Raw genomic sequence first — 13,390 nt, forward strand, 5'->3', positions numbered from 1 at the left:
CATATCCTCCAGAATGAACATCACTCCACAGGTCAGGAGACACTGTGGTAGTTCTGCCAACTTCTGTGTCTGTATGTCTCAATTATGAGTTATACGCTTATACAAAGTGAACAAGGTTTCAATATGCTTCCTAATTGTTCTACTTCAGGGAACACCATGGATAATTAGACACTGTCATCACACTGTATGTATCATGCCACTGTAGTCATAGCTTTGTTCTGCTGTCATTTAAGCAAGCACACTCAGCTTTCCTTTGACAGCAAAATCATGTCACTTGGCCCATGCTACTCCAGAATCCAGTTAGGGAATTTCACCATGTTATCCTTTGAGTGCACTATCCAGGGCTCACACTGTCTAGGCTAGCCTACAGGGAAGAACAAGGACAAAGCTCTTCTAGAATGCTGGTGTTCTTCTCACAGCAGATTCTCCCAGTTCTAGGAAGGGACTGACTTCTGTTCCCTTCCATGCTGCAAGATTAGATTTCCTGTAATAAGGCCACTTCTAACTTACTCTTTCTCTGAGCTTTGAATCCCATCACCAACATTAAGCCAAATGATACTATGCATCTCGGCTTTACCAGCAATCTTTTGACCATAATTCAGCTGACCAATCAAATAAACTATTAGCACATATTTTGCAAAGTTTGTAGCTACAGCATTAAGTATAGAATCCCTGTTCAAATAGCCAGTATCAAATTATTAACCCAAATATTGTCACCAGCCAGCAGTGACACCTGAATACCACCTGAGCGCTGGGAGAAAGAGAGAGAGAGAGAGAGAGAGAGAGAGAGAGAGAGAGAAGGGCACCATGTTTACATGCTGATCCAGGTGTTGATTTAATGGACGTCAGGTTAACACTTAAGGAGGCAAAAAAGTACAAGCAGTCTCTCACGTAGGAGCTTTACTTGGTCAACACAGAGGAGAGCTCACTCAAGGTTACAGAGAGCCTGCTCTCTGGTTACTATGGTTGCACAGAATTTCCCAGGGTCAGAGCAGTGCATTGTAGGACCACCAAGGTCAGTTTTATGAGAAACTGGACTTTGGAAAATAGCCAAAGCCAAGAGGCCAAATTCCACTGCTCAGATGCCATTAACTCCAAATTTGCCATTAACTCCAAAAAGGCTGCCACAATTCCTCCTTTTCAAATTAAAACAAAAGGACTGTACCTGTCTTAGGTGGAGGTGATTCCCGATAAATAACCTACCCATCATGGGAGAATCCAGCTTATAGGGGCATTTCCGTGCCTTTGGTTGGTAAATATCTGATCACCCAGAACCTGTCATTGACTAACTGGCCCATCACACAGGAAAGGAGAGGTTAAAGCTGACGTTTGAGCTGGGAAAGCCAAGCCCCTACCTGGGGCAAGGGAGTCACAGCATGCTGCTGTTTCAATGGCATTAAATCTAGCTTGGCGCTGTTAAGCTAAGTGGACACATCTGGCAATAACAAAGATGAATAGTACCAGACCAGCCAAACAAAAGTGTGCTAACATGTACAAGGAGAACAAGAGGGGGCCTGGGCACTAAGGCCCAAAGGTGTAATTAAGCCTTCACTGTATGAATCAGCTGCAGCAGGATCAGCAATATCGTCACTTGGGGAATGATCTTGTTCCTTGAAGTAATCCACTTGTTTCACCAGCCTCTCTGGCAGCTACCAAGCAGCATCTTTAACCTGCAAAAAAACACAAACATATCCTAGTCCCCAAATTAAAATGGGGTCGGGTCCATGACATGTATTATTCAAGGGGTCCCTCCATTTAACCATGGAGGTTTCAGCGTGCCAAAAATGTTTAGCTGCAAATTTGCCATGTTTGTCCAAAGTTAAAAAATTTAAATTGACTTCTGGATGAACAAGGAGGACATAATTCCCCCTTGTTTACTTTGACTTCTGGATGAACAAGGAGGACATAAAGGATGTTTAAATTGACTTCTGGATGAACAAGGAGGACATAATTCCCCCTTGTCTACTTTGTTGACATAAAGTAGAACTATTTGCCATGCTCTGTGGCAACACTCTCCAATGATAATGTTTCATAGGTTCCTTAAAATAATAGAAGAGAGACTAAAAGCAAACCTATGGCAATTCTCAGGATGCAAAGGAATGGAAAAAAAAAAACAGTCTTTTAAATCTAAAATAATCTTGTAAGTGTTTGAGAAATCCCACTAGGTGATGGGAGTCCTGATTGCAATGTTTTCATAATTATTATAGTCTTATTTTAAAAAATCTTATAATAATCTAAATTTGTTAGATTTTTTTAAAATTATAAATATGGGTGTGTTCCATGGTGAGTTAGAGAGAACTACATGCCCTATAATGGTTAACAATGATCTGAATATAACCCTCTTATAACCCTGGGCTAATATGGAGCTGCAGTCCTTTTTTTCCCTTAAATGAGCATAAGCAAACACTTTGCATTAAAGAATCTCCAGCCTTTTTAAATGAAGAACAACATATTTTATAGTATTTTTTGACATTATACATTGCAATAACTGCAGTTATTTTTTTAATTGGCTTAAACAGCATGGCTTGGTTTTACTTTGCAAAATTAATAAAATAAATACCAAGGTCTTTTGACCTCCCCCAAAGGGTTGAGAAAACTGTTCCAAGTTCTTTGTTAGACTGTCCAATGGTTATTATTTTAAAATACCTGATAAATTTTAAAATGTTTTATAGAATTTATTTCCGATGGTCCAGGACCAAACTCAGAGGTACTGATTTAAACTGTTTCATGTCCAAAAATATTAGTATTGTTAGTCCAAGTCTACAGATAAACATACATACACAGATAAACATACACACATACACATACATTAGGAGCATAGAAATCCAACATTGCCACCTTGGAGTAACCAGAACACCCAAATACCAGGACTTGACCACCCCTACCGGACACAAGTGCCACAGATTCCAGAAGGAGTGGACCCCCTCATGGCCCCCTCCCTGGGAACTGGAGCGTCCTCCAGATTCCCTTGACCAAATTGGAAACTCTCCGAGCTTCCCCAGACCTCGTGAGCAAACTGAAACCAGAAACCAAAACACACAGCTGGCAGGCAAAAACAACAACAACAACAAAAAAGAGACAAAGACAAGAAACAACCACGGTACTTGCTTTTTAAACATTTAAATATTTAATATTTAAATATTTTTAAAAATATTTTTAGTTTTTGCAATCGTAAAACAAAGCATCCTCTTTAGGAGTGAAATCATAAAGCATGTTAATAATTTTAAAAGCCAAAACCAAACTTCAAAATTTACCAGTGCAAACAATCCAATTTTTAAAACCAACACCAATTTAAAATGAGACTTGTCCTTTCAGTCTAAAAGGAAACAAAATTTATGTTAACTAAGAGATTTTATAATATTTTTCAATCCATATCATAGAGCAAAGATGACAGAATTATATCATATGGTTGCTTTTTAAACATGTATTTACAGGCCTTATAAACATATGCATATATATATATATATATTCTAAACAACAGTTTGAATATAACTTTAAAATATATTTAGTTACTTTTGATCTATAACCTAGATATATATTAACCGTTTAAGATGACCATATATTTAAACAGACAAATAAAACTCTTTTTACTGGATTTAGCCATAATTTTAAGTATGATAGTCAAGAGCGGCCCAATATCAGCACAAAATTGAATATAACCAGTTAAGTTTGATAGGGCCTGATAGCTGTTTTACAGGCTGAATTAACATTCTCAAAAGCCAACTGTTGCACAAAAGGAAGTCCACTCAGAGTGAATATTCGTTTTGTGTTAAATTAAAATTATTATTATTTATCACTATTATTATTATAATTATAAATATTTAATAATTGAACCTGTTCTCTTTTTAACTGAATTTTCTCTCAGAGAACAGTTATATCTTCTTACAGTGATCCTGTGCCACCCACGACCATGGGGGTGGGGGAAAAGGTGCAGGAGGCCAGTCTGAATTATGAGACTTGGTAGCTTTTTTCTTTGACTCCATTTCATCTTCACTATCTAGCTCCTAAATTATTTTCTGCTCTCAAATTACACAAATCTGTTTGAGCTCCTTTATGGACATTTGAAATAACCTTAGAAGTACTTTTTTTCTGCCTGTTTGCTGCTCTAATTTTTCCAAGCAATTCTTTAGTTTTACAAAGTAAAGTTTTATTCTAATTCTCTGTGTCTTAAAAACCTATTTGAGGGATCTGATAGATTCCCATCTTACTAGTTCCCTGCCCCTGACAGCCACCCGACTTTACCTTAGTCAGTTGCTTTGCTCGTGCTCCTGTGGTCCCTATAACTTGCCTCAGCTGGTCCTTAGTCTCAGGATCCTGGAGTTACCGCTCCATCTGTCACCGACCAGCAGTGACACCTGAATACCACCTGAGAGAGGGCTAGGAGAAAGAGAGAGACAGGGCGACACAGAGAAGGACACCAAGTCTACATACTGATCCAGGTGTCGATTTAATGGACATCAGGTTAGCACTTAGGTAGGCAAAAAAGTACAAGCAGTTTCTCACGTAGGAGCTTTACTTGGTCAAAACATAGGAGAGGTCACTCAAGGTTACACAGAGCCTGCTGTCTGGTTACTATGGTTGCACAGAGTTTCTCAGGGTCAGAGCAGTCCGCTGTGGGACCACCAAAGTCAGTTTTATGAGAAACGGGACTTTGGAAAACAGCCAAAGCCAAGAAGCCGAATTCCACTTCTCAGATGCCGTTAACTCCAAATTTGCCATCAACTCCAAAAAGGCTTCCACAAAACATAATTTTATGTTCTGGTCATCATCTTCCCACACCATCAAAATACATTCCTTCAAACATACCTTATAATTTATCTTATATGAATTTGAAATTCCAAGATTTTTTTTCTCTTTCAATTTTATTTTATTCCTGTTTTGTTTGTTTGGTAATCTCACATAAATTTTGTCATATTATAATACTCTTTTTAAATTTTATTTTTATTCATATTTTATTAACGCTGTAGCCCCCTCTCGTCCCCTCCCAATCCTGCCCTCCCTCCCTCTTTTCTTCCCATGCCCCTTCCCAGTCCACTGATAGGGGAGGTCTTCCTCCCCTTCCCTCTGACCTAGCCTATTAGGTCTCATCAGAACTGGCTGCAATGTCTTCCTCTGTGGCCTGGTAAGGCTGCTTACCCCTCAGGGGGAGGTGATCAAAGAGCCAGCCACTGAGTTCATGCCAGAGACAGTTCCTGTCCCCTTACTAGGGAACTGCATTCCAAGAATTTTAAAGATTACAGTGTACTCATCCTGAGTCACACAGTGTTCCTCCCTTCTCACACCTGCTGTGTGTACAGGTCTACAGACAACAATGTGTGGTGACTTCTGGTCCCGACTGTACACAGAATTGAATTTGTTAGTGTCCTTTCAGGGAAGGACATAGTTTTTCCCACAGAACATAAAGATTAATTATCCCAGGCCAGGTGGCAGAGGGCAGTAGATGCATACTTGTGTAAATGTGTGTGAGAACAAAGTCTTGGCAGATAACATAAACTGTGAAGAATACAGTACTATTTTTTAAGAATTGTTACAGGAAGTGTGGTTGATATCAACACAGGTAATGACTCATACTGTTTCAAGACTGTGCAATTCAAGTAGTATCTGGGAGAGGACTGTTCTTGAGATTTCAGGGAAAATAATTTTTACCAACTACCTGAATACTCAAACGTGGAATATGTGAACAGTGATGGATATTGTAACTTTGTGTGGAATACAATTGCATTGGACATCTTGGGAACACATGTCTGTTGAAAACTATTTTAGAGTGCTGATACTGGTAAGGTTCACTTAATAATTTAATAAAAGTTTAAGTGAGGTGTTGCTTATTTCCACATACATCCAAAATAACGAATGATTCATAGGAAAACTGTCAGATGGGTAACTTAGATCCTCCATAGGAAAATAATGTTGGGTTATAAGCAAACTCTCTGAGATTTTCACAGAATTATAGAGAGATCTCAGGAAGATTCCTAGGCAGGAAGAGGAAACCAGAAATTACAGCATCAGCCAGCCCTCAGCATGACTTGTAACACCTGCTCATCAGGTACAGCCTGAGCTTCCTGAGGTCTGAGCTGCCCTGTGCTTGTTGAGAATATTCTTATTTATTTATTTCTTTATTTATTTATTTTTTTTCAATGCAGTTTATTCAGGAACCTTGAACAATCCTCGGACCCTGGGGAAAGCCAGCCCATAGCTTAAATAGCCTCTGGGTAGCCAACCCAGGCGTGCCACGTGGGCAATGCAGATAGGTCCACATACATGGAAGCAAGCCAGATCCTCAGCCTTAGCCAAATGTGGAATTGTTCGTGACAGAGAGCACTCACCATCGGGAAGGTGGAAGGCGGAAACCAGCTCCATCTTTAAGGCATAGCATTCCGCAGCTCTCTACAGTTCCCCCTTTTTGTTTTAGACGCATCAGGCAAGAGTAGAGGTCTGATCTCTGATATTAGAAATAAATTGGGACTTTGTACTGATGTTCATTTAGGTGTCATCCACCCAAAGAGCATCAGACCCGTCTGATACCTTTTTCTCAGAGGCGGGACCTGGGGCATCAACCCGCATGCAATCAGACATGCTCTTCTCTGGGTCGAAAGTGGCTGACCCTGAGTGCAGTGCTTAGCCTCGCATCCTGAGCATATCATTTTAGCTTTTTATGGTATCCAACCATGCTTAGGGAGACTGTCCTGCTTCAATGGCTGTAAAGGCTTGAATGATCATGGCTGCATCACACTGTTGTGAGACTCTAATCTTGCATATATACCACAGGCAAACCAAGGAGACCAACACCAGAAGGCCTGTTGAGAATATTCTATTGGAAGTAATGTTTGAATTCACTCTGTGTCACGTACCTATTTACTATAGAAAATTCCTGAAATACTTCTAACGTGCATGTATACACATGGAAGAAGGTGTTATCACGTAACAGGAGACAATGCTCCAACTAGTCAAGTCATGCTAGGACATAAAACCCCGGGACTAAGGTTAGACTTTGAGGTGTTAGCTAGTAGGGATAATCTGTTCTCAGGTATTGCAGGGTATTGTCCATGCTTTTGGTTACCCTCTAGACTTGACATTAGACATTTTATTACCATCATCACAGCTGGTCAGGGCTGGGTCTGTTGTGTGTGGTTCATGTGAGGATGATGGAGAAACTGAAGCTCACCTGGGTTTGTGGGTCACGGTTCTGCCTGATTTCCATGCTGGCTCTAACTTGAACCCCACACAGGGCTCTAGCCAGGGACTCTTACTGAGTCTCTACCATGAATCTTGGGTTCCACAGTCTCATGTGTCCTTTGCTTCTTCAGGATCTGATCCTGATCCCTACAAAGAATCACTTTTCACTCTGTAATGCTCCTCATTTTTTCCAATTCAGTGTATTTACTATATTTAAAAATTGTGGGCTAAGGAGATAGGTCTGTGCCTCAGGATCTTACCACAGAAAACACGGATCTGTATTTAGTTCTCCACAACTACAAAAAGAAGTAGGTAGCCAATGAGTAAGCTTGTCTCTGGGATCTTGAAACAGAGTGAGCCTTGGGACCCCCTGGCCAACCAGTCTAGACAGATGGTGAGATTCTGGCCCAGTGATGGAATTTATTTCAAAATTATCATGTAGACTGAGAGAGAAAGACATCTCCTGTCAGCATGTATACACATGCACACACACATACAGAGAGAAAGAGAGAGACAGAACAAACACACAGAAACAGATACAGACAGAGGGAGACAGAGAGGGAAACAGACAGAGAGAAACACGGTAACAAATAAATACAGAACAGGAATCCTGCTGAAAAACAAAGCTGAATGAACAGGGATCATTTCCCACTATACTTGCAGAGAGGATCCCTGTGAACAGGCAGGCCAAACACAGAATCCAGCCCTCCATGTCCTCCAGGACTCTCTGAACAGGCTAGAACTCTGTCACCCAGATCTCCGTGTGCTCTCAGCGCCCCCTGCTGGTCATGAGCGTACTGCAGGGAGGTTTGTGTCTGAGCTCTCAGTTACACTCACTCACTGTGTCTCTTGCACAGTAATATGTGGCCGTGTCCTCAGACCTCAGACTGTTCATTTGCAGGTACAGGGTGTTCTTGGCGTTGTCTCTGGAGATGGTGAATCGGCCCCTCACGGCGTCGACATAAGCGGTGCTACCACCATCATTACTAATCCGTGACACCCACTCCAGCCCCTTCCCTGGAGCCTGGCGGACCCAGTGCATGTAGTAATTACTGAAGGTAAATCCAGAGGCTGCACAGGAGAGTTTCAGGGACTTTCCAGGCTGCACTAAGCCTCCGCCAGACTCCACAAGCTGCACGTCACTCTGGACACCTGCAAACACAGGGACTGATGGTCAGAACACTGTCACCAAAACAAAAAACAAAACAACAACAACAAAAAAACAACATTTTTTTTCTTTTTCTCATATCCATAAAACACACAGAATCCTTTCTGCATAAATTACCTTTTAAAATAAAGACAAGGAAAACCAGGCTGATCCCCAAGTCCATGGTAAAACGTCTGTGTTCAGTGCTGATCTCTGAATGGGAGGTCAGGAAATTTAGGGCTGAGCTCCTCTGCCAGAGCTGCAGAGTCAGGGCAGGGCTGGTTTTCAAGGGCACAGAGAAGCCTTATTTGCATGTCTTCCTGCTGTAGCAGGCTGGTAGTTGGGCCTGGGGAGAAGGCAGTGCCCAGAGCAGATATAAGACATCAAAGAGAGATGACAGTTATTGAAATCAACACAGTGTAGTGTGGAAGCTCCTTATGCAATTTTCCCTTGTTGATGACTCACCACTTTATTTAGTTCTCTTTTGTGCATAAGCACACACAACTTGCTGTGTCTTCACACTGGTATGTCTCCTCAGTATAGATGTGAAATTAAACAGCTCCACACACAGTTTTGTTTCTATGTTATATCTCAGCCTTTCCTATTATCTGGGCTGGACATGGCTTCTTGCTGTTCAGTCTTGGACAGGGTTGCCTGGAGAGGTCATTAGAATTCATTCCCTGATATGGGAACACTTGTGACTCTTCTGAATTCTACTCATTTCTGAGATAATACTCTTCTCAGGGAATAGAAGGCTTGCACATGTGACATTCCTCGTCACTGCCTGTTTTTCTGATTTCTTTAAATTCCCATCATTCTTCTCTTCCATCTTTATGTCAGGAAACACATCACTGGCTTTGTGTTTGTGCCTTTGTGCTAGTTTTATTATTATTATTATTATTATTATTATTATTATTATTATTATTATTATATGTTTGCTATTGAGGCATATTTCTATTGGCAGCAAAATCAGTTGGTTTGCATCCTGAAGACTCCCCATGATTTCTTTAAATTCCCATCATTCTACTCTTCCATCTTTATGTCAGGAAACACATCACTGGCTTTGTGTTTGTGCCTTTTTGCTAGTTTTATTATTATTATTATTATTATATTTTTATTTTTATTAATGACAGTTTATTCCATTTGTAATCCACCTGTAGTTCCCTGCCAACCCCACCCTTCCTTACTCTTTGCCAACAATGTATAATGATAGAGGTGGTCCTCCTCCCCTTCCATCTGATCTTAGTATATCAGGTCTCATCAGGAGTGTCTTCCTCTGTGGCTTTGTAAGGCTGCACCCTCCTAAGGGGGAGGTGATCAAAGATCAAGCCAATCATTTTTTTTTTTTTTGTCAGAGACAGTCCCTCTTCCCATTACTAGGCATCCAACTTGGACACTGAGCTGCCGTGGGCTACATCTGTGCAGGGGTTTTAGGTTATCTCCATGAATGGTCCATGGTTGGAATATCAGTCACAGAAAACACCACTGTGTCCAGAATATTTTGGTTCTGTTGCTCTCCTTGTGGAGCTCCTGTCCTCTCCAGGTCTTTCTATCTCCTCCTTCTCTCATAAGATTCCCTTCACTCTGCCCAAGTTTGACTATGAGTCTCAGCATCTGCTTTGATACTCTACAGGGCAGAGTCTTACATAGGCCCTCTGTGGTAGGTTCCTGTCCTGTTTGCTCTTTTCCCCCTATTCTGAATGAGGATTAAGCATCTTACCCAGCATCCTCCTTCTTGATTAGCTTCTTTAGGAGTACAAATTTTAGTACTTTTATCCTATATTATATGTCTAATATCCACTTATGAGTGAGTATATACCCGGTGTCTTTCTGCTTCTGTGTTACCTCAGGTGATCTTTTCTAGGTCTCACCATTTGTCTGCAAATTTCAAGATTTCCTTGTTTTTAATTGCTGAGTAGTATTCCATTGTTTAATTGTACCACAATTTCTGTATCCATTCCTTAATTGAAGGATATCTGGGATGTTTCCAGGTTCTGGCTATTACAAATAAAGCTGCTACAAACCTGTTTGAGCAAATGTCCTTATTGTATACTTGAGCATCTTTTGGATATATGCCTAGCAGTGGTATAGTTTGATCTTGAGGTAGCACTATTCCTAATTTTCTGAGAAAGTAGCAGATTGATTTCCAAAGCGGTTGTACAAGTTTACATTCCCACCAGCAGTGGAGGAGGGTTCCCTTTCTCCACATCCTTTCCCGCATGTGTTGTCACTTGAGTTTTTGAACTTAGTCATTCTGATGGGTGTAAGGTAAAATCTCAGCTTCGTTTTGAATTGCATTTCCCTGATGACTGAAAACATTGAACATTCTTTGACTGTTTTTTTTGCCATTTGATATTCCTCTGTTGAGAATTCTGTTTAGCTCTGTAACCCAAATTTTAATTGGATTACATGATGTCTTGCTTTTTAACTTCTAGAGTTCTTTATATAATCTGGATATTAGCTCTTTGTCAGATACATGATTGGTGAAGATCTCTTCCAGTCTGTAGGCAGTCATTTATTCTGGCAACAGTGTCCTTTACTTTACAGAAGGTTTTCAGTTTCGTGAGGTCTAATTTATTGATTGTTTATCTTAGAGACTGTGCTGTTGGTGTTCTGCTCTGGAAGTTGTCTCCTCTGACCATTAGTTCAAGGCCCTTCCCACTTTTTCTTGTAATAGATTTAGTGTGTCTGGTTTTGTGTTGAGGTCTTTGGTCCACTTGGACTTTAGTTTTGCTCAGGGTGATAAGTATGGATCTATTTGAATGATGGGAATTTACATGTACATGCCTCGTTGGACCAGCACCATGTGTTCAAGATGCCGTCTTTTTCCATTGAATGTTTTTGGCTTCTTTTTCAAAAATCAAGTATCCGTAGGTGTGTGGGTTTATTATTGTGTCTTCTATTCAATTCCATTGATCTACCATTCTGTTCTTATGCCAGTACCATGCAGTTTTTATTACTATTGCTCGGTAGTACAGTGATATCAGGGATGGAGATACCTCCAGATGGCCTGTTGTTGTATAAGACCATTTTGGCAAATCTGTTTTCTTTTTCTTTTTCTTTTTTTCATATGAAGGTGAGAATTTTTCTTTCAAGGTCTGTAAAAATGTGTGTTGGAATTTTGATGGGAATTGCTTTGAATCTGTAGATTGCTTTTGGCAATATGGCCATTTTCACTATGTTAATCCTACTGATCCATGAGCACAGGAGTTCTTTCCATTTTGTGATATCATCTTCAATTTCTTTCTTCAAAGACTTGAATTTTTTATCAAACAGGCCTTTGACTTTCTTGGTTAGAGTCACACTAAAGTGCTTAATGTGCTTTGTGGCTGTTGTGAAAGGTGTTTTCTCCCTAATTTCTTTCTTGGACCTTTTGTCTTTGGTATACAGGAGGCTTCTGATTTTTTTTTTTTTTTTTTTTTTTTTTTTTTTTTTTTTTTTTTTAGTTAATTATGTATCCAGCCATTTGGTTGAAACTGTTCATCTACTGTACAAGTTCCCTTGTAGAATATTTGGGGTCACTCTGGTATACTATCATATCATCTGAAAATAGTGATACTTTGACATCTTTCTTTCCAAACTGAATGCCCTTCACCTCCTTTAATTGTCTTATTGCTATACCACGAACTTTAAGAACTATGTTGAAGAGATTTGGAGAGAGTGGGCACTCTTGCCTTGTCCCTGATTTCAGTGGCATTGATTTAATTTTCTCTCAGTTTAGTTTGATGTTGGCTTATGCTTGCTGTATATTGCCTTTACTATGTTCAGGTAAGTGCCTTGTATCTCTACAGTACTTAAAACATAAATGAATGTTGGATTTTGTCAAATGCTTTTTCAGCATGTAAGAAGATTATCATGTATGTGTTTTGTTTTGTTTTGTTTTTATGTTTCAGTTTGTTTATGTGGTGTATTTACACTGACTGATTTCCATATATTGAACCACTCCTGCATACCTGGGCTGAAGCCTATGTGTTCATAGTGGATGTTAACTTTGATGCATTCTTGGATTTGGTTTTCGAGTATTTTGTTGAGTATTTTTGCATCAATGTTCAGAAGGGAGATTGGCCTGGAATTCTTTTTCTTTGTTGGGTCTTTGTGAGGTTTAGGTATCAAGGTGACTGTGGCTTCATAGAATGAGTTTGGTAGTATTCCTTCTGTTTCTATTTTGTGGAAAAGATTGAAGACTATTGGTTTTAGCTCTTCTTTGATGGTCAGGTAGAATTCTGCACTGAATCCCCCTGGCCCGGGGCTTTTTCTTTTTCCTTATCTTTTCTTTTTCTTTTTTTTTTCCTTTTCTTTTCTTTCTTTCTTTCTTTCTTTCTTTCTTTCTTTCTTTCTTTCTTTCCTTCTTTCTTTTTATGGGAGACTCTTGGTGTCCATTTCTATTTCCTTAGGTGACATAGGACTATTTAATTTAATTATCTGGTCCTGATTCAGTTTTGGTAAGTGGAATCACTCAAGAAAATTGTCCATTTCATTTTGATTTCCAAATTTTGTGACAGATAGGCTTTTGAAGTAAGACCTAATGATTGTTTGGATTTCCTCAATGTTTATTGCTATGTTACCCTTTTCATTTCTCAGTTTGTTGATTTGAATAGTGTCTCTCTGCCTTTTAGTTAGTTTGGATAAGGGTTTGTGTGTCTTGTTGATTTTCTCAAAGAACCAGCTCTTGGTTTCATTGATTCTTTGAATTGTTTTATTTGTTTCTAATTTATGGATTTCATCCCTAAGCTTGATTATTTCCACCTATGTATTCTTCTTTGGAGTGTCTGCCTATTTTCCCTAGGGCTTTCAGGTGAGCCATTAAATTGATTGAATGATATGTTTTGAATTTCTTCTTTACAGCACTTAGTGCTATGAATTTTCCCTGTAGCCCTACTTTCATAGTGTCCCATAAGTTTGGGTATACTATGCCTTGTGGCACATGTAGAATAGAAGTGGAATTTAAATTATGAGCTGGTTGGGGAACAAACCAAAGCTTACGGTTTAGCAATTTGTTCATAGAGTCTCAGAGTCGTTGTTTCAGGGACTGGGGCATGGGATACAAAACCCGTGGTTACACTGCTGAGT

The 13,390-nt window shown here is 39.7% G+C and overlaps 1 gene segment (V, D, J or C); it reads right to left on the reverse strand.

Annotated features, from left to right (window-relative positions):
- Positions 1 to 7,981: 7,981 nt before the first annotated feature.
- On the reverse strand, positions 7,982 to 8,608 carry LOC110540198 (immunoglobulin heavy variable 3-74-like). The segment is given in 2 exon segments: positions 7,982 to 8,325; positions 8,459 to 8,608. Coding segments are annotated over 2 exon segments (375 nt in total).
- Positions 8,609 to 13,390: the final 4,782 nt, after the last annotated feature.

Source organism: Meriones unguiculatus, chromosome 7, assembly GCF_030254825.1.
Source record: "Meriones unguiculatus strain TT.TT164.6M chromosome 7, Bangor_MerUng_6.1, whole genome shotgun sequence".
In the NCBI taxonomy this organism is placed as follows: Eukaryota; Metazoa; Chordata; class Mammalia; order Rodentia; family Muridae; genus Meriones; species Meriones unguiculatus.